Source organism: Garra rufa, chromosome 14 (genome assembly GCF_049309525.1).
Source record: "Garra rufa chromosome 14, GarRuf1.0, whole genome shotgun sequence".
Lineage (NCBI taxonomy): Eukaryota > Metazoa > Chordata > Actinopteri > Cypriniformes > Cyprinidae > Garra > Garra rufa.
In genome coordinates this window covers 17964463-17989470 of record NC_133374.1, presented here as the reverse complement: position 1 = coordinate 17989470, position 25008 = coordinate 17964463, and the positions used below count along the sequence as shown (strand labels likewise).

At 35.2% G+C, this 25008-nt stretch overlaps 1 protein-coding gene across 1 annotated transcript in view; it reads left to right on the top strand.

Moving 5' to 3' along the window:
- The first annotated feature begins 2375 nt into the window (after positions 1-2375).
- LOC141284319 (BCAS3 microtubule associated cell migration factor-like) overlaps positions 2376-25008 on the top strand; it is a 30131-nt gene continuing 7498 nt past the window's right edge. Inside the window, exons 1-2 of the mRNA XM_073817325.1 lie at positions 2376-2427; positions 4923-5090. Coding sequence (XP_073673426.1) covers positions 2376-2427; positions 4923-5090 — 220 coding nt within the window. The remainder of the gene's footprint in view (positions 2428-4922; positions 5091-25008) is intronic.

The following is a 25008-nucleotide window of genomic DNA, read 5'->3' as shown; positions in this document are numbered from 1 at the left end:
TGCTAATCCTCAGAGCTTACATCTACATTAACACTCACACATCGGCGCTAAACACTTCTGGCAGCTTTTGGGTCCGTATCGCTCTAGCCGTGGCGCGCTCGTCTGCAGTGCTGTCAGTCTGGCTTTTAGGAGCCGTTGATGCTGTGTGTGTCTGTATACCGGCGGCACTTTAAAGTGGTCTCTGATTAAGAGCCAGTGAAAGCAGGGTACGCACCGAGGAGCTGGAGGGCACGGAAATAAAGCCGGCCTGAGTGCCCAGTGTCGCTCTTATCTGGAGAGTTGGATGGCTTGATCTCTTCAAAGAGGACACTCACTCGAACAAGGCCATAATCAACTGATAATAAAGTTTACTTGACTCGCTACAGGCCTCGACTGTATTCTGGCCGCTCTGCTTTCCCACTATAGTTGCCACCAAAATTGTATTTTATTCAGCTTTTCCTTTTATGTAATTTTGGTGATTTGTATTTTTGTTCAACTTTTAAGTAGCTTTGGTTATTTGCCACCAAATTTAGTAGTTAGTTTTGTTTTTTGCGCTTTTTTTTTTGTTTTGTCTTAGTCAGCTTTTATGTAGGTTTGGCCACCATATTTTATTTTATTATTTTTTATTATTTTTTTTATTTTTTATTTTTTTAATTTAGTAGTTTGTTTTGTTTTGTTTTTTGCTCCTTTTTTTGTTTGTTTTTTGTTTTAGTCAGCTTTAGTCACCTAATCTTATTTTATTAATATTTTATTGTTTTTTATTTTATTTTATTTTTTAGTTTAGTTTAGTTTAGCTTAGTTTAATTGTTTTTTTGTTTTGTTTTTTTATTCAGCTTTTATTATTATAAATTTTTTTGTTTGTTTATTTCATTTTATTTTATTCAGCTTTTACTTTTATTCAGATTTTTCTTTGTGTTTTGATTTTGCTTTGGTGATTTGCCACCAAATTTAGTAGTTAGTTTTGTTTTTTGCGCTTTTTTTTTGTTTTGTCTTAGTCAGCTTTTATGTAGGTTTGGCCACCATATTTTATTTTATTATTTTTTATTTTTTTATTTTTTTATTTTTTTTTATTTTTTTTTTATTTAGTAGTTTGTTTTGTTTTGTTTTTTGCGCTTTTTTTTTTTGTTTGTTTGTTTTGTTTTGTTTTAGTCAGCTTTAGTCACCTAATCTTATTTTATTAATATTTTATTATTTTTTATTTTATTTTATTTTATTTTTTAGTTTAGTTTAGTTTAGTTTAATTGTTTTTTTGTTTTGTTTTTTATTCAGCTTTTATTAATATTAATTTTTTGTTGTTATTTAATTTTATTTTATTCAGCTTTTACTTTTATTCAGATTTTTCTTTGTAGTAGCTTTGGTGATTTGTCACCAAATTTAGTAGTTATTATTTTATTTTATTTTATTCAGCTTTTACTTTTATTAATATTTATTGAGTTTTATTTTAATAGTAGCGTTGGTGATTTGTCACCAAATTTAGTAGTTTATTTAGTAGTTTATTTTATTTTATTCAGCTTTTACTTTTAAACAGCTTTGGTCATTTTTTTAAACTATGTCTTTTGTGATTTGCCACCAGATTAAGTAGTTAGTTTTGTTACTATTTTTTGTAAATATTGGGGGTTTTTATTAGTGAGTGTGTAGATCATGTGGGCACTTCCCATTCCCGATCCACCTCTCTCTCCCTATCACTTTCTGTCCTCCACCTACCCTCTTCTAAATAGAGGTGGCAAAAGGCCAGAAAAAGGTGGAGGTGTTCTCGGCAGGGGCAGTTCAAGCAGATGCCTTCTTGGACAAATGACAGCCTGTGATTTACACACTGTCCATTTTCCACCAGAAGCCTGTTTGTTTTTAGACACAAGTGAGCAACATTACACAAGTCTAACACACTTTCCTTGGGATAATTGCTTGTTAGCTCAATTTCACTTATGGCCCCTTAATAAAACCTAATTGAATTAGCCCCACCTTTGCTGTTCTTTTAGGTGTTTATGCTTCTCCGGTGCCCCTTGTAGCCCAGAAACAGGATAATGCGTGTCCCCCGCATGCCTCAGTAAACCTGCCGTAACCCGAGGCTGTCAAGGTGAATGTTCTCTGAACTAAATAAAGAAAATCTCGAAAAAGAGATAAGTAACTCTGCGTTTGCCAACATCTAGGAGACGACTATCCCACATGGGTTTTATGATGATAAAAAAAGCTTTTTTATCCTCGCTGTTAAATGTTAACATCACATCCTCATACCACAGTGGTTCAGACAGGATTTCCAAGTGAAGAATCAAAAGCGTGAGGAGCACACGACGATCCACGTGTGTCCGCTCAGGCCTTTTGTCTCACCCAGAACCTGCGGCAGGCGTTTTATTATTGAATTGGTGAGGCTGAGCTTTGACTGGTGTGAATAATGCGGAATGTGGGCTGTGGCGGCTGTCAGCCAGTCTGATGAAGAGATCTTCCCTATTGGTGGGGATGAACTTCTGACCCCACATCCTCTATCCCGTTCCTCTTCAGCTGTTGGGCTGCTTTAAAATAACGCTTACTGAGGTACGCGCTCCGACCTCCTAAACTTGTCTAAAACTTTCAAAGATGTGATGACCCTGACTGTGAAAGAACGCACTTTGCTCTGGTCAGGTGTTTATTCTTTCCTTTAAACAGGTTGCTGACCAGTAAGCTAAGCAAGAAAATTAATTTTAATCTCTTATGCTCATAAAAGTTTCATTTATTTGATCAAAAATATGGAAACATTATTTCAATTTAATATAACAGTTTTCTATTTTAATATACTTTACAGTATAATTTATTTCTGTGATGCAATGCTGAATTTTCATCAGCCATTACTCCAGTCTTCTCATTTTAATATGCTGATTTATTATCAGTGTTGGAAACAGTTGCTTCATATTTTTTGGAACCTGGGATACTGTTTTTAGGGTCTTTGGTGAATAAAAAATATAAAAGAACAGCATTTAATCAAAATAGAAATTCGTTGTAACAGTGTACGTCTTTGCTATCACTTTTTTTAATCAATTTAACACATCCTTGCTGAATAAAAGTGTTCATTTCTTTCAAAGAAAGAAAGAAAGAAAAAAATACTGACCCCAAACTTTGAACGCTAGTGTATATTGTTGCAAAAAGATTTCTATTTTTCAAAAAATCCTGTTCTTTTTAAACATTTTATTCAGTAAAGAATCCTGAAAAAAGTATCACAGGTTACAAAAAAATATATAAAAATGTTAAAATATAAAAAAATTCCAACATTTATAATAAATCAGCATATTCGAATAATTTCTGAAGGATCATGTGACACTGAAGACTGCAGTAATGATACTGAAAATTCAGATTTGCATCACAGGAATAAATTCTATTTTAAAGTATATTAAAACAGAAAAAAAACTATTTTAAACAGCAATAATATTTCACACTATTTCAGTTTTCTTAATCAAATAAACACACCCTTGATGAGCAGAAAAGACTTCTTTCAAAAATATTAAAAATCTAATGGATCCTAAACTTTTGAACAGCAGTTTACATTGTTACAACAGATTTCTGTTTTAAATAAATGCTGTTCTTTTTTAAACATTTTATTCATCAAAAATCTTGAAAAACGTATCACAAGTTACAAAAAAAACAAATATTAAGCAGCACAACTGTTTCCAACATTGATAATAAATCAGCATGTTAGAATGATTTGTGAAGGATCATGTGTCACTGAAGACTGAAGTAACAATGCTGAAAATTCAGCATGTATATTAAAATGGAAAACCGCTATTTTAAATAATAATAATATTTCACAGTATTAGTTTTTCTCTGTATTTCTAATAAAATAAACAGCCTTGATGAGCAGAAAAGACGTCTTTAAATACATCAAAAATCTTACTGATCCCAGACTTTTAAACTGCAGTTTTTATTTACTTATTATATGTTGAGCACGAGTGAATAAAATAGATTTTAGGAGAGACATACAGAGCTGTTGTTTGTGGGCGGCAGGTATGGTTGCCACTTCCTCTCATCCTGCAGGAAGTTGCTTTGATGGCCATCATGTTGACTCTGGCGATTTGGGTGCTTTGAGGAGTCAATGGCAGACACAGAACAAACAGCTTTTTATGAAGTGGTATGAAGTTATCTGCTGTCTGTGAGTCTGGCCGGGCTGGTGTTTTACAGCAGATAACGGCAGGCCTCTTGCCTCCCTATCAGCGCTGCGCCACCGGCCGCCCGCGCTCCTCTCTCGCCCGCGCATTAGCGCCTGTCAGAGGCCTCGAGTGTGGCTGAGGGTTTGCAGGGGAGGCCAGACAAGGCCAGATAGCCGTTGGCCTGCAGATCAAAGGGTCTCCCTACAGGCCGTTCAGATAAAGCAGCTGTATTTCATGCGGCAGGTATCTATAATAGAAAGACGCCACTGTCTGAAACGCGGCATCACGGGAGACAGACAAACTGCGCTTCCTTGACACCCCCCTCCTTATGCAATATCTCTTTTATTGGCCTAGGCGCTTATTGCTGGAAAAAATGAGCCCAGTGTTTTTGTTTGAAGTCATATTGGCCCACAGTGGTGTTTTTCAGGGGTCAGTCATTTCCTCTTTGCTATCCCTGTCAGAGGAAGGCAGGGGGGGTCGGCTAGGGCTTGAGCTTCTATGTGTGCCAGATGAAACACAGATAGCTGTTTATGACCTCTGAGTTACACCAGCATAGCCATAGACACTTTTCAGGCTCATTATGTATTATGACTTCTACGAGACGTATAGAATTGCAATGTTTTCAAGATGGTACGGTGTGATTTTTGTGTGTGTGTGTGTGTGTGTGTGTGTGTGTGTGTGTGTGTGTGTGTGATTCAGCTATCATCATCATTAAATTTGATAAGTAGCAGTTTGCAGTGATAAAACTGATGTGTAATGAGCTTTTATGAAGTGTGTATCAAAATCGAGGTTTGAACTGTTGTTCTTCTCTCTTGTTTTTTTCTCTGGCAGGCATGTTTGACCGCAGCGTCACCCTGCTGGAGGTGTGTGGCAGCTGGCCTGAGAGTTTCGGACTGCGTCACATGTCCTCTGTGGAAGCCACGGAAGAGGGCCTGAAGGAGAGGCTGGCAGACGCAATGTCAGAGTCGCCCAGCAGAGACATTGTGGGCTCTGGGACAGGTGAGCGCTAACACTCTCACTTAATGGTGTTATGCACAACACATAGGCGATGGATGTCAGATAACACACCATTAAAAGCAACAGTTAATGCCACAAATTTAAAAGGATGGTTCTCTCAGAAAATTGTGTTTTCACTCTTATGCTGTTCCAAATTTGTATGAATTCCTTTCTACAGTGAAACAAAAAAGTAATGTTTTAAATATTTTGGTCAACAGTGGACCAGAGCTACATTGGACCTCACTGTATACAGTTGTGGTCAAAAGTTTACATCCCCCTTTTAAAATCATTAAAAATGCAATTATTTTTCTAAAACGAGAGGGATCATACAAAACGCATGTTATTGTTTATTTAGTACTGACCTGAATAATATATTTCACATAAAAGATGTTTACATATAGTCCACAAGAGAAAATAATAGTTTTTTATAAAAACGACCCGGTTCAAAAGTTTACATCCTGATTCTTAATACTCTGTTGTTACCTTAATGATTCTTTGGTTTTTCAGCATTTTTGTGTATTTGAACCTTTTCCAACAATGACTTTATGATTTTGAGATCCATCTTGTCACACTGAGGACAACTGAGGGACTCATGTGCAACTATTACAGAAGGTTTAAATGCTCACTGATGCTCCAGAAGAAGAAAAAACATGCATTAGGAGCAAGGGGCCGTAAACTTTTGGTGCCCTTTGGAGACTACAGAACAGACTTGCATGTTTCCCAGATGACAAAATAAGTCAAATTTACCCTGATCTTTAAATTCAAAAAGTTTTCACCCCCTGGCTCTTAATGCATTGTGTTTCCCAGGGTTCCCGCGGGGTCTTAAAAAGTCTAAAATTTAAAAATCAAAATTTTAGGCCTTAAAAAGTCTTAAATTCGCTGTTCTAGGTCTTAAATAATTTTACACAGGTCTTATTTTCCCGATGTCCATGTAACACTACCTCTAATGCTCATTTAAATTCTGTTTTTGTTGTTTCTGTGGTGTTGTAGTTCTTTATTTCACTATTCCAAATATAATTTGCTGTATTTAAACTAGAAATGAGACCAGCATGCAATAGCCAATCAGCTTTCTGTTATTGGCGCGAGTCTCTCTCGGATTGTACCGCAGAAGTAAAATGGATTTAACTTTTTAGCTATGGGGAAGTGCAAGTTTAGCGATACTTGGCTTGAAAAAACTGAATAAAGGGCTTGGCTAAGGCCAGTTGCTAACAACTGTAGATTTTTTTCTCCCTCTGTGGAAGTTACTGCGTCTTCAGACAGAATCGCGGTATTTATATAACATTTCTAATTTATATATTTATAAATCAATAAATGTATTTAAAACATTAATCTCACTTTTAATTTTGCAGTGTAAATTATGTAATCTCACTGCTAACAGCCATTTAGAATTTATTGATAAATTCCTAAAATAAATTTCAAAGGTAATGCATACATTTCAAAAGTAAAAAAAAAAGGCCTTTATAAAGGTAAATCAAATAGCGCAGATTTAAGATGTAAAAGCTAATAGAGCACTGATGAAAATATTGCTTCAGAATTTTTTTTTTACATCAGATATTTCTAGTGGTACTTTTATTTTGTGTGAAATAGTATCTGCTGATATGAAAAGTTCACTGTATAATTTAATTTATGACAGCCATGAAATTTTGTTTACTTTTTACATTAAACACATTAAATATTACATATATGCATGTAATATAATATCTATTTCCATTACAGGTTTAGGTCTTAAATTTCATATAAGGTGGTATTAAAAAGGTCTAAAAAGTCTTAAATTTCACTTGTTCATATCTGCAGGAACCCTGGTTTCCTTCTGAGTCCCTAAATGAGTAATCGATGAATGTTCGGCTAGCAACATGTAGTCTGACACAACACGACAAAATTGTAGCATAATCTGACACAGTGACTGTCATAACTGACAAAAACAATTGTTTAGTTTGAACTGGGTTTAAACCTACTTTCCGTGAGCCTACTCTGCTCTGATTGGTCAGATGGCCAATCTGTGACCTGTCATCACCAATACGCCCATTGTCATAGTTTTGTATTTTGAATGCTCAGTAGAAAATATAAACATGTATTATTTATCATACATACAGGTTGTGATTTAGTAGAGCTAGTTGGTCTAAACAAACTGGGTACTGAACCAACTTTTAAGAGTGTTTTGTAAATCCTGCATTGAATTCCCTGAGATTAGAGATGTAGTCTCATGTTTACATTTACATGTTTGTTAGAGGGGTCAAGTTGTTCGCAGCCGGCCAACATAGAACATAGGAAGTGGGATTCAAATTACTAATGACTTGTTTAGGCTGTACAGTGTCAGTTCTTTATTTTGGGAGACAATAACTTTATTTATCGTGCCACATTCGGCTTTACAACTTTGCAGATCATTTACATTAGGTAATATGTACCAGTAAATAAGGTACAAAGATGTATCTTTTAGCTTTCGTACCTTAGGGTACAACCAAAGAGACAGCTTTGTACCTTTTTTCAGAGTGTATACAAAAAAAGAAAAACACAGATGTTATTTTTTCTTTTTTGTTAAAGACCTGCCAACAGAACTTCAGCCAAGTTTGTTCTTCTCATTAGTTGCTCGTTAAGCTCCAAAGCAAACGAACTCCCTCAGAAGTTAATATGGTAAACCTTATTTTGTTCGATTTGTTCTTGCTAATTCCTCCAGTGACTAGGGGAATCAGTTATGTCTCCTCAATCCTGTTTGAATTACACGGAGATAAGAATACGTCCTGGCGTATTTACGTGATTTCTCATACAGATCTTGGAAAAGACACATTTCAGAGGTTTTACAATAACAAATTAGGTCATTCGCATCGAGGCGGCCGAGCGCAGCGAAATGAGGGGGGAAATTGCCACTCTTGACAATCCAAATGTTTAACTCATTTAGGAAGCTGCTGCTCTCCGGCCCTCCCCCTCGTCTGAACAAGACTTTCTTTGATATCTGGAGAAGATGGAGGTTGGATCCTGGACGCCGCTGCTTGGAGCAGCGAGGTCACAAGGGCCTAATGCATTTAGCATCGACTGGCCCTCTCTCGTAGCGCGTCTATTAGGCACTAATTTGATTTGTACCTATTCATTTGCAGTCCCTGCAGCAGCACCGAGTTGGCCCTCTCCATAATTGGTTCTGTCTCTATTTTTGCATCATTAGATTAAGCCCGACTCCCGGACACTTGTAGTCTGCGCTTGTCCGTCCATTTATACAGCCTAATGTAACACAAAATTCATTACTGATCACATTACTCTCAACTTTTGGCCCCACGGGCTGGCGGATGAATGTAACGTTAAGCATCTCCTGAAGCAGGAAACCCAGAGTACGGACGAAAAATGGATTGCGGCGAGAGGCTCTAAATAAACAACACGGTGGCTGGGGACAGGGTGCTGGAGCCTCTGATGAGCGCTAGCCATCCGTTATGTCAGTCTGTGTCTTTTTCACCCAGACGTTCGACTGCAGTTAAGAACTGGTGCCAGACTTTAAGAGTTCAGGCCATTCCCATTTGGATCTTTGTCGAAGGTACCGACTAATGTGGCAGTAAGTGCTGAGAGTAACGGCCGAATATTGGTAATTACCCTATAGTCATCCAAAGTACCCTCTTCATTTGTCGACATGGGTCGTGTCTGGGTTGTGTCTAGACGGTATCTGCTGTTCTGTGAACCCCTGTTGTTGGTGGAACCCGTGATTCTAAATTTTAGGATTAAAACTTTTCATTTAGGATTTAATGCATCCTAGCTAAATAAAATTCAATTCTTAAAAATAAAAAAATGTATAATAAAAATCGTACTAACCCCAAACCTTTGAACAATAATGTATGGAAGCCCGTTTCCACCACTGAATAAAATGTTTTCAAAGGTAATTGCTACTTTTTATCTCGTAGTTCTGACTTTTTTTTTCTCAGGATTGCGTGATACAAACTCGCGATTCTAACTTTGACTCAAAATTGCTAGATATAAACTCACAATTCTGACCTTTTTTCTCAGAATCGAGCGATATTAACTCACAATTCTGACTTTTTCTTAAAATTGCTAGATATAAACTCGCAATTCTGACTTTTTCTCAGAATCGAGTGATATAAACTTGAAATTCAGACTTTTTTTCTCATCATTGTGAGATGAGCAATTGCGAAAAAAAGTCAGAATTTTGCAATTGCAAATTTATATCTCACAATTTTTACTTTTTTCTTCCGATTTTGATTTTATATCCCGCAATTCTGACTTTATAACTCAAGATTGTGAGTTTCTAGCAGTCTGACTTCATAACTTGCAATTGCGAGTTTATATCTCACAATTCTGAGAAAAAAGTCAGAATTGTAAGATAAAAACTCGCAATTGCAAGAAAAAAGTCAGAATTTTGAGTTTATATCCTGCAATTTGGACATTATAACTCGCAGTTGCGAGTTTATATCATGCAATTCTGAGAAAAAAAATTAAGAATTGTGGATTTATGTCTCACAATTTTGACTTAATTTCTCAGAATTATAATTGTCTCTTAAGTCTGACTTTATAACTCACAACTGTGAGTTTATATCACAATTCTGAGAAAAAAGTTACAGTTGCGAGAGGTAAACTTGCGATTGCAAAAAAATTTATTCAGTGGCAGAAACAGTCTTCTGTCGTAATGTGTATTTATAACAGATAATACTGTGTGAATTAGGTAAATTATTTATCTTCCCACAATAACACCTTTGATCTCTACACTCCATGGACCCCAATTTCAGCCCCTTTTCCAGTGTGTAAGTGCCATCATTTTATTCTTAGACTTTTCACAGATCAAGTTTTGCCATCTAGACACGACTTTACGACTGTCGTGGGATTTATCTGATCGGTTGTAAAGCAGCGTGGGATTGTGTCGTTGAGCTGTGGGTGAGCCAGTGCATCTGCTTATGTAATACCTGGCCAGCTTTCTTTGTAGCTGTGGGACGCCCCGTTTAATAAGGCAGGTTCAGTCGGGAGCTTCTTTGAAGGGTCCAAAGCAGATGGTTCGACACTTAGCATCTCCTCACGCACAGGCGCTTCTTCAGAAGAGGATTGTAGTGTCAGGGGACATCTCAGACTCTTCTTCTTCTACATTATCAGTCGCTAACTACTTCTCCATGTTTCTTTCCATCTATCTCCTTTCTCCAGTCCTCAGGTTTTGTTTTCTTGCTTAGTTTAACATCAATGAAATTGAGACCTGGGAAGCAGGTGATGGGGAGCGACTGCAAGACTCCCAATTTGCCGTAACGCAAGGAATGTAAAAGAAAACTCTTGAAATGCAGTCATCTTAAAATTAGATTTCGGCCAGCGGCATAATGTTGCAAATTGGATTTTTGTCATTGGTGCTAACCCAAAGTAAATTCCATTTAAGCAGGGGGAAGAGGACAGGGCTCAACCCTGTCAAGCGCCGTGTCCCTCCCCACACCACCGCTGCCAGTGTTTACTGAGGTTACACACAGGGATTATGTCTCTGTCATTCCTCATTACTGCAGCCGCCCCAAAAAACACATTTATATCTATTTCCCCATTAAGCCTATGGTACTGAGAGCACACTCTCAAATCCCCACCCCCTTCAGCCTTACAGAGCTCTCAGAAAGTAGAAGTGATGTAGACATGACTCTTAAAAATTTGATAATGCTAATACACTGTCTGCCTTTAAACAAAATGCTGCAGTGATATGATTTTTCTCACGTTTGATTTATTTTATTGAATCAGTTCATTTGGTTCAGTTCAAACTGATTAAGAAAATCAGATAATGTTAGTAGTGATGTAGTCATAACTGCATTAATATAGCGATTTGAATTCATGCTTGTATGTTTTTTATAGTTGATAAGCACAGTACTCTGATTATGGAAAGGTTTTATAGTAATCGTGTATGGCGGTGTGAAAGTTGAAAGGACTCTCCTTTGTTGTCTACTGAACCAAATATATGTGTTCTTTTAAAATTATCAAGGCCGATGGGTTTTTGTGCACTTGAAGAAGAGCCTACACTGTCAGAGCCGGACATGCTACAATAGCTTCATTGTGAAGAGGATGTTAGTGACAGCTCTCAAGCACCCTCTCTTTCTTTCTTCCTCTCCTTCCTCTTCATCCTTGAGCATTCAGTTCGACCCTTGGGGCAGAGCTTTACTGTGACAGCAACACATGTACATACACACATACACAAGTCAATGTCGTTATTTGAACTACTTTAATTTATGAATATCTAGTTGCTTGTTAAACTACAGTTTCAAAACACTGAAGCTTCATTACAGAAACATTCACATGGCTGGCCCTTAAACAGTCATGCATGAAAGCTAGTAAAAGAAAGAACACATGTATGTGAGCATAGTTTTCCCGTCATAAGTGCACACTCGCATGCTGTGACCACCGCTGAGCTGACTGAACTGTGACCGGCTGAACTTATGATGATTAGAGCTTTTGTCACGAAACTAGGAACAATGCACTTACATCCGCCAGTAACACTCGTCTGTACATACTTCTCCGATGGCTAGACACTCCAGGGCGCCAAAAATCTGTCTTCCTCTCGATTGGCTGTTAGCACTCATGAAAGAAGCAGGATGTTTGTTTTCCACCCTCTCCAAAGCCATCAAAACATTCATCACTCGATATTTTAGCCTTTGCACACTAGTTGTCACAGTTTTAGTTCATAAAATTGTCAGGTCCTGTTTGAACAGTTTTTTTAATTATTTAATTTGGGAGTTAATTGTCTGACCAGGGATTGGTTATTAGTCGGCTCTCATGGAATCTGCGTCGAGAACTCCACAAAAAGTTCCTCTGGTTTTCCTAGAATTAAAATGACGTTATTCTGAAGGTTCCACAAGTTAAGTGTTTGTTTGTTTGTTTATTTAATATTTTGGTTAATTTGATTATCCTTTAGCTATTAATAACAATGGTAGAATAAAAAACTCCTGATAATTTACTCACCCCCATGTCATCCAAGATGTTCATTGAATTTTCTTTAGTCAGAAAGAAAATAAGGAAAAAAATAATTTTTCTCCATATAGCCAACAGGCTCTACACAATCTCAGCCAAGGAATAAGTGTCTTATCTAGTGAAACGATTGTTCGTTTTCTAAAAAACAATACAAATGTATATACTTTTTTCCCACAAATGCTCATCTTGCTCAATTCCACACTGGTGGCTGTTGCATCCCAAAGCACACTAAACTCAAAGTAATTGCAATGAACAACTTTACTGCATTCATTCACTGTGAATGAAGACATTCTGAGGCATGGAAAACACTGGATTCGACAAATTTGTGTGTTTCAATTGGAAACCTTACAGTGAAAACAGACTTGATGAAGGGATTAAGCCATATTGTGTTTTCGGTTTTAGTTTGTTTGAAAGATACTGTGCCAAATCATAAAGGCCCAAAACACAATTTGAAAGACCGTTTATGTTAAAATAAGAAGTTTAAATATGTTTTAAAAACTACACTTTTTGCCCTGAAGACCTATCGTTTCATATCGTCATGTGACCGCAATAATATCAATACAGTTTTGCCATCGCCATATTGATGATAATATTACAACTCTAGTAATGCGTGAAGTCACAGACATACATTGCAAAGCTAGTGTAAGATGAGCATTTGTGGTTAAAAAGTATATAGATTTTTTTGTTTTGTTTTTAAGAAAACAACCAATTGTTTTCCTAGATAAGACCCTTGTTCCTTAGCTGGGATCGTGTAGATCCCTTTGAAGCGGCATTGAAAATTGCAGTTTTGGATTCAACCCGTTGAAGTCCACTATATGGAGAAAAATCTTGGAATGTTTTCCTCCAAAACCTTCATTTCTTTTCACCTGATGAAAGAAAGACATGAGGTTGAGTGAATTATCAGGAAATTTGTTTTCTGGAAGTGAACTAATGTTGATTTCATGTATGCTAACAAATAAATGAGGCTTGATTGAAAATTAGGCATGAAAATGAATCAAACAGGCCTTGAGTTGGTAACTATTCCAGGTATCACTGGCGTAGCCGATTATCCCAGCGTGCAACAGGGTAGATCCTGTTCTGGGCATACTGAAAACCCTTCATTGTTTGCTTACCTGGTTAATGACAGTAATATTCCCTGTTTGAATTGGACCAACTCGCAAGTATTCTTTCGCCAAATCGCAAGCTATTATCAAAAAGAGTGTTCCATGTCTTAATGTCACGGCTCATTTTAATGTGGTGCGATAGCCATCGCTAAAGCAACAAGACATAGCTGAAAGCACAGCAGCCCAGTTACTCGCCGTGCAAAGGCCGTTAGCTCATGCTAATCAATCATCCGCCACCTATACGCAACACACGGACGATGGATTGCATAAACAAACCCAGCTCTAATCTGGGTCTGCTCAATCTCCTGCCAAACCCAAGTTCCTCAGTGGAAGTGTGCTGGACCATGAAGTTGCGCTGCAAGTCTGAAGCATTGGTAAACGTGTTTAGCTGCTATGAGTTTGGTAAGTGTAAATACATCCATATGCCATTTAAATCTTCCTCTGTAAGCCAAATCTCTTCCAGCACATAGTGACCCTGCATTTGTAGGCAACAGGACAGGCGTGCTCATAGGGATATTAGGTCCATTTCTGCATGCCGTGTTGATCTGACCTCCGTGGAGCTGTTGCTGAGGAGATGGCCTGCAGCTCTCAGTGAGTTTACTGTGCCATTGACCCTGATGTTGAGCTCAGCTATAGCTGACATCATTACTTAAACTCTTAAAAATAAAGGTTCCAAATGGGTGTTTTTGCAGTGATGCCATAGAAGAACCATTTTTGGTTCCAGAAAGAACCTTTTAGTGAACAGTAAGACTATAAAGAACCTTTTCTGCATTTAAAAGATTCTATGGATGTTCAAGGTTCAACCCAAACCATCATCTTTATGTTTAGGAGTGTACATTGTCTGAGACCAGGAAATACAAAAACAAAGCTCTGTGGTTGTTCTGATTGTGAGATAGGTTATTATTTCTTCCCCTCAGCACTCAACCATTCATCCCATGATCAGTCTCTTTAGTACAGCCAAAGCTTTGAGAGTAATGTGCAATGACAAGGTGAGACGATGAAGAAGAATTCTTGCATCGTCAGTGATACATTAATCCTGGATATCATTTAAGCATTTGTCCCCTGCTTGTTTTCCTCGTTTCCTATTTGAAGATGTTCCATGATAATAAGAATGTTTCTTGAGCAGCCAATAGGCATATTAGAATAATTTCTGAAGTATCATGTCACATTGAATTTTGGCGTAATGGCCAGTTTAATTTTCTTTTTTTATATTTGATTGAAAAAAATGCAGCTTTGGTGAACATGAGAGGGGAAAAAAATTATTGGCCCCCGAACATTGAATGGTATGGAATCTCATTTCTGCCACTGAATAAAAAAATAAAAAAGTAATTGTGACTTTTTATCTCACAATTCTGACATCTTTCCTGCAATTTTAATATTACATCTTGCAATTCAGACTTTTTTTTCTCAGAATTACGTGATACAAACTCACAACTTTTTTCTAAAAATTGTGAGATATACCCTTGCAATTTCAAGTTAACAAGTCAGAATTGCAAAATATTCTCAATTCTGAGATATCAAGTCAGAATTGTGAGATATAAACTTGCTTTTCTGACTTTTTCTCAAGATCGCGAGATACAAACTCACAATTCAGATTTTCCTCAGAATTGCAAGTTTGTATCTTGCAATTGTGACATTTTCTAGGAATTGCATGATACAAACTTGCGATTCTGACTTTTTTCTTAGAACTGTGATATATAAACTCGCAATTTTGAGTTATGAAGTCAGAATTGCAAGATATCAAATTCTGAGAAATCAAGTCAGAAGAAGAATTCTTGCATCATAAGTGATGCATTGGTCCTGAATATCATTTTAGTATTTATCCCCTGCTTTTTTTCCCCCTCGTTGTTCTTCTAGCCTACAAACTGGTTGCTAAAACAGTCAAGAAAAGGACGGAAGCTGGGATTGAGGCTAGAAACCGAAGCTTGCAGTAAATGGGCTTTTTGTGGGATTTTTTGAGACTGCACTTAACAGCTCGCTCAAGGGAGCGACAGTCAGAAAATAGCGGCTCGGAGAGAAAGAAGGGAGAAAGAAAGTGAGACAGCTGAGGGGGTGGAAGGAGCACTTTTAAAAGATGTTCCAGGATGTCTAGACATGGTGTTGGTGAAACATGACGAAAGCGCCAGGCATTTGAGAGCGCCACAAATGGAAGCAAGAGGCAGGTGTCGGTGAGACATGCTACGTGTCAAGCCGTGATTCCACAACTGATCCAGACGCGTAGGGCATTTACTGTGTTTAGCCTCTCGAGAGTATAAAGAAGAGTTCATTATTCAATACCACACTTACCTTGCTCTTTCCTACTTCTCCAAACTCTTCCTCCCTCTCCTTTCACATCTACACATGTGCTGTATATATATCAGTAAAAGAGGTTGCATGAATTAGTGATAGAGGACATAATGGAGGGTTTCTTGAAGGCGCATCTGAAAGGCGTTACAGCGCTAACGGTCCGCACCGATATGAGATCACTGACCTGACTGCAGCACTTTCCAGGAAAGTGAAAAGAGGAGAGAAGACGTGAATACTGTGTGACTGTCGCTGCCTTCGCCGCTGCCTCTCTTTCGGTTCTCTAATGGCCTCACACTTAGGAAAGCACTCACGCACGCCTCTCTCTGCGTTGTGAATAAACATTTCTCTCTTTCTTCCTCTAGAGGCGTTCCGGCACTTTCAGGTGATCGTGTGCTCAAAGAGGACAGCATCATTTAGTGCTATTATTTAATTGCTAAGTGATGATCTGACTAATGCAAAGCAAAATGGCAATTATGCAAAGCAGAACACACATTGCTGTTTATTTTCTAATGTGGCTTGTAGATGAAAGCTCAGTTTGAACGCGATGTTGTCCGGTTTGGTGTTGGCGAACAAGTGCGAGCTTGAGCTCCAGGGCGAGTGAGTGAGCAATGGTGCTTTTCAGTGAAAGACCAGCTGAGTGCAGGATTCCTCCTTGGGCTACGGGGCTTTAATGAACCTCACTCCATCAGAACGACTTTTGTGTGTGTGTGTGTGTGTGTGTGTGTGTGTGTGTGTGTGTGTGTGTGTGTGTGTGTGTGTGTGTGTGTGTGCGCGCATCTCGGGATGCTTGGCATGGCGTACGGCTCGGCGGCCGTCACATTGACCGTGGCCATCAATCAAAGAGACATAAAGCAATATGGACAGCAATTAAATCAACTAATTGAATCAAAACTCAAATTAAGCCACCAGGCTGAGTGGTTTGTAATTGTAAATGGCATGAGCCTTCCATCCCACCGGCTTAAATTTGAGACCTGCGCCTTGAGCAACTATTTAACCAATTACTCTGCTCGCAGTAATAGACCTTCTTAATGCTGGCAGAATCTGAGTGATTTTGTTTGACTTGGGTTTTTATTCAGAGGCTGTGGTCTAGTTGTAGCCTGTGCGATAAATACGAAATCAGTCTTGTTTGTTTATCTTAATGGATTTGGCAACGTTTAGTCCATTTAGCACATTTGGAAAGTTTGCTATCACTGTATACTATTCAGAAACAGTTTAAATAAACCAATTGAATTACAAAAAGAAATCATTTGAGAGCCATTAGTGGTGTTGCTAAGGCAAGCATTGCTATAAAGTGTAATGGTGCCCGCCGCAAGGATGTATTAATTTGATCAAAAGTTAATATGTTTATGTTGTTACAAAATATTTCTGTTTCGAACAATTGCTGTTCTTTAAAATAAAAAAAAAGAAAGACAGTATCACAGTTTCCACAAAAGAAATTTTAAGCTGCACAGCTTTTTTTAATGATAACAATAAGAATATTTCTTGAGCAGCAAATCGGTATATAAGAATGATTTCTGATTTATCATGTCACATTGAATTTTGGCATAATGGCCAGTTTAATTTTTTTTTTTATATTTGAAATTTTTTAAAAATGCAGCCTTGGTGAGCATAATTTTCAACCCCAAACATTAATTGGTATGGAAGCCTGTTTCGGCCACTGAATAAAAAATATAAAAAGTATTTTTTTTATCTTACAATTCAGACTTTTTTCTTGGAATTGGGTGGTATAAACTCGCAATTTTGAGTCAAAAAGAGATATAACTCATAAATCTGACTTTTCTCAGAATTGAGAAATTTTAAATCTTACATTTTATATCTCACAATTCAGACTTTTTTTCTGGGAATTGTGAGATATAAACTCACAATTTCGAGTTATAAAGTCAGAATTTGCAAGATATGAAGTCAAAATTCTAGTCAACTAGAATTGCTAGATGTAAGCTTGTAGTTCTGACTCGTTTTTTTCTCAGAATTGTGAGTTTATATCTCACAATTTGTCTTGCAATTTTGACTTTTTTTATTGGAATTGCATGATACAAATTTTCAATTCTGACTTTTTTTTCTTAGAATTGCATGGTACAAACGTGCAATTCTGACTTTTCTCAGAATTGTGAGTTAGGTTTGTGAGATATAAACTCAGTTTTGACTTTTTTCTCAGAATTGCAAGAAACAAACTAACAATTCTGACTTTTCTCAGAATTGTAAGTTTATATCTCCTTTTTTTGGAGTTTTGGAATTTTTTCTCAGAATTGCATGATACAAACGTGCAATTCTGACTTTTTTTCTCAGAATTGTGAGATATAAACTTGCATTTTCGAGTTTAAAGTCAGTATTGGGAGATATAAACTTGCAGTTTTACTTTTTTCTCAAACTTGTGAGAAACAAACTAACAACTGAGTTTTTCTGTTTTTTTTTTTTTCAGACTTGTGAGTTTATATCTCCTTTTCTTGGAAATTAGATTTTTTTTCTCAGAAATGCATGATACAAACGTGCAATTCTGACTTCTCAGAATTGTGAAATATAAACTTGCATTTTCGAGTTATAAAGTCAGTATTGCGAGATATAAACTTGCAGTTTTTACTTTTTTCTCAAAATTGTGAGAAACAAACTAACAACTGAGTTTTTTTACTTTTTTCTGACAGTTCTGAGAATATATCAGTCTTTTTTTCCCCTTAGAATTGGACTTCATAACTTTATAGCAACTGCGAGTTTATATCTGAAAATTCTGAGAAAAAAAAAAATTGCAAGATACAAACTAGCATTTGCGATATTAAAGGCTAAATTGCGAATGTATAACTCAGTAACAACAATTTAGAAAAAAAAGTCAGAAATGCGAGGAAAAAAAGTCAGAAATGCGAGATACAAACTAGCATTTGTGAGATAAAAAGTCAGAATTGTGAATTTATGATTCAAAATTCTGAGGAAAAAAGTCAGAATTGCGAGATACAAACTAGTATTTGCGAGAAAAAGTCAGATTTGTTAATTTATATCTTACAATTCTGAGAAAAATACTCAGAAATGTGAGAAAACAAGTCAAAATTGCAAAAAAAAGGTTGAATTGTGAGAAAAGTTACAATTGCTGAATACAAACTAGAATTTGTAAGAAGTTTATACTGCAATTCTGACTTTTCTCACAATTGCAAGTTTATATTCTGACTTTATAACTCATTTTAAATCGAGATTGATTGCAAAATTGATTTAATGTTATATAATATTTTAAAAGCTGAAAGCTGTAAAATATTCAGATATATACAGATAATTAAGTAGTCAACATGATTTGTAAAAAAGTGTAAATAATACAGACTGATGGCTTTAATAGAAGTATATACTGTTGATTTTCAACCCTAAAGCTCAGTTTAGATCTGTATTTAAAAATTTAAATTATCACCCAAAAAATCACAATACAAATAAAATACAATAAAAACAGTCCAATCACTTTAGCAACTACATAGCAATGCCCTGCCATCCACCCAGAACACTCCAGCAAGGGCTGTTTTCTCTAGCAAATGTAAAAATCTAGTTCATATTCTGCTTTTGTAGAACAGCACGAGCTGCTCATGTATCGGATACGGCGGACATTCGCATCATGTTTCCTCTCACATTTCCTAGAAAGTTTTTTCTTGCTCTTCCGACTCATTCATCACCTTGGTGTTATTTCAGTGAAAGTAAGGAAAAGAAAAAGTCTAAAAGAAAATTAATCATTTAAGCCCATAAGCATATGTGTGGAAAGTCATTCACACCTCTGTGGTAATGCTACACTAGAGCCTCGTTGAGTTCGGACGCTACATGCAGGAACATGAATATGCTTTCATTTCGACACGCACTCAACTCACTGTGCTCTAGTTAGAAACACGGCAGCAACATGAAACGTGGTCTTCGTAAGTGCGATTCATTTTTTAGCAGTGTAAGTTTTAGCATTCAGAACTCAATCCTACTTTTTAGCACTTACTAAAGAAAGCTGTTTGCTTCCTGGTTGCTAAGCAGTTGCTAGCATGGTCAATAGTAATGAAAAGCACTTTCTGTGAAATGATCATGATGTGAAAGACTCTGTTTGGTCTGTCTTATGTTTGTACCCTCCAGGCCGTCTGCATGCAGTGAGAGGATGTCTGGTCCCTCACACGCATCACCGTGGCCTCCACCAATAGCGTGGCTCTGTTTCTAATGAGTAAATGAGAAATGTGCCCTTGCTGGAGGATGGTATGTGCCAGGGCAGCAAAGGTTACAGTAGGTTTTCATTATGTGTAATTGAAAGCACAATGAAGGCTGGCCACCTTTACCTGCACTGCTCTTGAAAGCTCATTCTGTAATGACCATGAAATATGGACTAACACATGTGGGCAGGGCTTATTGAATGTAGTTTTTGCCTTCCGTCCTTTCTGATTGGTTCTTGTCAGTCTGGCAGTGACTTTGCTTCTTAACTGGAAAAGGGTCTCTCTCTTTCTCTCACATACACACACAACTATTAATAGCCCAGACAGAATGAGTAAACTGGATACAGGATGAGGCCCTGTCACAATAATAGTGACCCATACACATTCACAATGCCCCTCAGCTGGGGTGTTGCTAATGCCCACTTTTTAAGTGGATGATTCCTTTAATGCCAGCTTTTCATTTGAGGGATAATCTCAGAGGGGCTGGATAACTATCTACAGTGCATGGGAGATTGTGTGTGAACCAGAATGTGTCTGTATGCGTGTAGTGTTTTTGTTAAGAGCACAATTAAGTCTGTTTCCGCTTGTTCTCAGTGAGGAATCCTAGAAATGCGGGAGTACAAACATTTCCAGTATGTTGACTAGAGATTAGAATTAGTAGTTGTAGTACTAGTTGTTTTAATTATAACAAAATTTTTGATTATTATTATTATTATTATAGTAATTCAGATCATTATTATTATTTTTATTATTATTATTTTATTAGTAGTATTATTCATTTTATTTTATTGTTTATTATTATTATTATAGTAATTTAGATCATTATTATTATTTTTATTGTTGTTGTTAATATTATTCATTTAATTGTATTGTTTATTGTTATTATTATTAGTAGTAGTAGTAGTATTTTATTATTACTTTTATTATTATTATTATTAAACAGTATACCTCACAATTTTTTTTCAGCTTGTGCTCAATGAGGAATCCTAAAAATGTCAGAGTGGGATAGTAGTAGTAGTAGTAGTAATTATAATTATTCAGATTATTATTATATTATTATTATTTTAATAATAGTAATTCAGATCATTATTATTAATTGTATTATTTTTTTATTGTTGTTGTTTGATTTGATTTTGTTGATAATTTATATTATTAATATTATTATTATTAAACGGTGTACCACACAATCCCCCCCCCCCCCCCCACACCTATGCTTAATGAGGAATCCTAAAATGGAGTGGAATAATAATAATAATAATAATAATAATTCAGATGAGGATGATGATTATTATGTTAATAATAGTAATTCAGATCATTAATAATAATAATAATAATTATTATTATTATTATTATTATTATTATTATTAGTAGTAGTAGTAGTAGTAGTAGTATTTTTATTGTTAATATTATTCATTTGATTTTGTTTATTTTTATTATTATTATTATTAAACACAGTGTGCCTCGAAGATTTTTTCCCCTGCTTGTGCTCAATAAGGAATCCAAAAAATGTCGGAGTAGGATGATATATAATAATAATAATAATAATAATAATTCTGATTATTATTATGTTAATAATAGTAATTTGGATAATTAATAATAATAATAATAATTCAGATTTTCAGATTTTTCCCTCCCGCTAGTGCTCAATAAAGAAATCCTAAAAATGTAGTAGGATAATAATAATAATAATAATAATAATAATAATAATAATAATAATAATAAATCTGATTATTATTATTATTATTATTATTATTATTATTATTATTTTAATAATAGTTATTTAGATTATTAATAATAATAATCATAATAATAATTTAGATTATTATTTTTTATTATTTTAATAATAGTAATTCAGATCATTATTATAAATTCTATTGTTTTTTTATTGTTGTTGTTAATATTATTCATTTAATTGTATTGTTTATTATTATTATTAGTAGTAGTAGTAGTAGTATTTTATTATTACTTTTATTATTATTATTATTAAACAGTATACCTCACAATTTTTTTTCAGCTTGTGCTCAATGAAGAATCCTAAAAATGTCAGAGTGGGATAGTAGTAGTAGTAGTAGTAATTATAATTATTCAGATTATTATTATATTATTATTATTTTAATAATAGTAATTCAGATCATTATTATTAATTGTATTATTTTTTTATTGTTGTTGTTTGATTTGATTTTGTTGATAATTTATATTATTAATATTATTATTATTAAACGGTGTACCACACAATTCCCCCCCCCCCCCCCCCCCACACCTATGCTCAATGAGGAATCCTAAAATGGAGTGGAATAATAATAATAATAATAATAATAATTCAGATGAGGATGATGATTATTATGTTAATAATAGTAATTCAGATCATTAATAATAATAATAATAATTATTATTATTATTATTAGTAGTAGTAGTAGTAGTAGTAGTAGTAGTAGTAGTATTTTTATTGTTAATATTATTCATTTGATTTTGTTTATTTTTATTATTATTATTATTAAACACAGTGTGCCTCGAAGATTTTTTCCCCTGCTTGTGCTCAATAGACCTTTTTCACAGAAACCGGAAATACGCAATCGCAGGGTATGCGGACTTCCTGTGTAATGTCAACACAGCAGAAAGCCGGGTAATTTAAAATTAAAATGGAGAGCGTCTACACAACTTCCCTCGCTGGTTTGCCAAAGATAACTTTTGCCGACCTCATAAGAGTCGTGTAAGAAAACTCCGTCACAAAGAGGAACAAATTGGATAAAGGATATACATTTTTCCACTAAGAGTTTATCCGCGTTTATACACGCTTAACGTGGCTTAACGTACGTAAAAAACGACCAGGAAACCCCAAATTTCTGTCATACCTTACTTGGAACAAACACTAACTACTGTCAAAAGAACGAGCCCTTATTCCACAGATAAAGTGCATAATATCACGTTTTTCTCCCCCATAGAAGCCCATTATAAGGAAACGGCTTGGTTTAACTTACCTTAACAGCGACCAAGGAAGAGCAAACTTCTGTTAAATTTCACTTATAATAAACACTTTCTGTTCTCAAAAGAATGAGCTCTCATTCAGCATATAAAGTGACCCCCCCCCCCCCATAGAAGTCCATTATACAAAAAAAAAGCTTAACGTGGCTTAAAATTTTACTTATAATAAACACTTTCTTCTGTCAAAAGAATGAGCTCTTATTGAGCATATAAAGTGAATAATATCACGCTTTTCTCCCTATAGAACTCCATTAAGGAAAAAGCTTAACATGGTTTGTTATAATGGACTTTTATGGGGCGATCACTTTATATGCTGAATTAGAGCTCGTTCTTTTGACAGCAGCAAGTATTCATTATAAGTGAAATTTAACATAAGTTTGGTTTTCCCTGGTCGCTGTTAATGTACGTAAACCACGTTAAGCTGTTTCCTTATAATGGGCTTCAATGGGGGAGAAAACGCTTAACGTGATATTATTCACTTTATCTGTGGAATAAGGGCTTGTTCTTTTGATAGTAGTTAATGTTTGTTCCACGTAAGGTTTGACAGAAACTTGGGGTTTCCTGATCGTTTTTTACATACATTAAGCCACGTTAAGCGTTTTTCACGTTGTTTAACTGGTTACCGGCATACCGGGGCGGAAATAGGTTTACACGGCAATTACGTATTTCCGGCGCAAAATACGGAAGTTGTGAGAAAGGTCTATAAGGAATCCAAAAAATGTCGGAGTAGGATGATATATAATAATAATAATAATAATAATAATTCTGATTATTATTATGTTAATAATAGTAATTCGGATAATTAATAATAATAATAATAATTCAGATTTTCAGATTTTTCCCTCCCGCTAGTGCTCAATAAAGAAATCCTAAAAATGTAGTAGGATAATAATAATAATAATAATAATAATAATTAATCTGATTATTATTATTATTATTATTATTATTATTATTATTATTATTTTAATAATAGTTATTTAGATTATTAATAATAATAATCATAATAATAATTTAGATTATTATTTTTTATTATTTTAATAATAGTAATTCAGATCATTATTATAAATTCTATTGTTTTTTTATTGTTGTTGTTAATATTATTCATTTGATTTTATTGTTTATTTGTATTATTGTTTTTATTTTTATTTTTTATTAAACTCTGTGTACCTCACAGATTTTTTTCCCACTTGTTCTCAATGAGGAATCCTAAAAATGACAGAGTGGGATAATAATAATATTAATAATAATAATAATTTAATAATAATAATAAAATTCAGATCATTGTTATTTTTTATTGTTTTTGTTAATATTATTCATCTGATTTTGTTGTTTACTTTTTAATATTTTTAATTTAATAATTAAAAATATTATATATATTATATAATTATTATTAATTTTATTATTATTATTTTATTATTTTTATTGTTGTTGTTAATATTCATTTAATTTTATTTCTTCTTATTATTATTATTATTAAACACAGAGTACCTCACCAATTTTTTTTTCTCTAGCCAAATCGTTTACAATGTTTTATACATTAGCATTTCAACTTGATATATTTTTGTTTGATATATATTTTTGCACCTGGATACATTTTCTTTGACACAAAATGTATTTTATGTGGATCTCTCAGTCATTTACAATGTCTGTAGTATATTTAAATGAACAATGGGTATTCTTTAACTGTGCGTCCATATATCTTTGTCAATTTATCAGTAAAAGTCCCACTGGATTATGCAAAACAGTTCATTATCCACTACTTTTTTTAAAGATTTATTTTTGCCATGTTTGCCTTTACTATGCCAGGACAGTAGCTAGACAGGAAGCCAAGTTGGGGAGAGAGAGAGAAGGGGACGGGGTTGTAAAAGGTCCATGAGCCAGGACTCGAACTTGGGACGCCCAAATCGAAAAAGTTATCAAACTTTGACAGCTCAAGATCATGTTAAAACTACAGATAATACAGAGCCAAAATGAAAAGTGCGTTATGGTTGTTGAAGTTTTTGCCAAAAGCAAACGGCACACGCTTTTCTCAAGTCACGTCGCATGGATTTCAAACTTTTTTTGTTTGTTTCTACTGCATAGACAGCCAAGTTTTATTAAAAGCCCATCTTGTCAGGCAGAGACACATGACCTGGAGAGAAGAATGACGAGAGAGTGCTAATCAGCTCCAGCTGCATCCATGCTACGATTAAAGCGCAAACAAGAAACTCAACTCTTAAAGAGTGTATATCAGAGTAAGTTACGCCCTCTGTCCCGTTTACCCCCCTCTCTCCCCCATAATGAGGGCACAAATTGGGTCCACTCTCTCATTGGCATTTACACTGGTACAGCAGTCTGATGAAGGGCTCTTTATGTGCTTTGATCCTGTTTGGTTTCCTTCTAATGATGAGTTGACTCCCCCTCGGTGGCCGCATGTTCTGTCACTCCGTCGTGTTCTTCAGCGAGTGAGTCTAATGTGTAAGCACGCACTGGTTACCCACAGCAAAC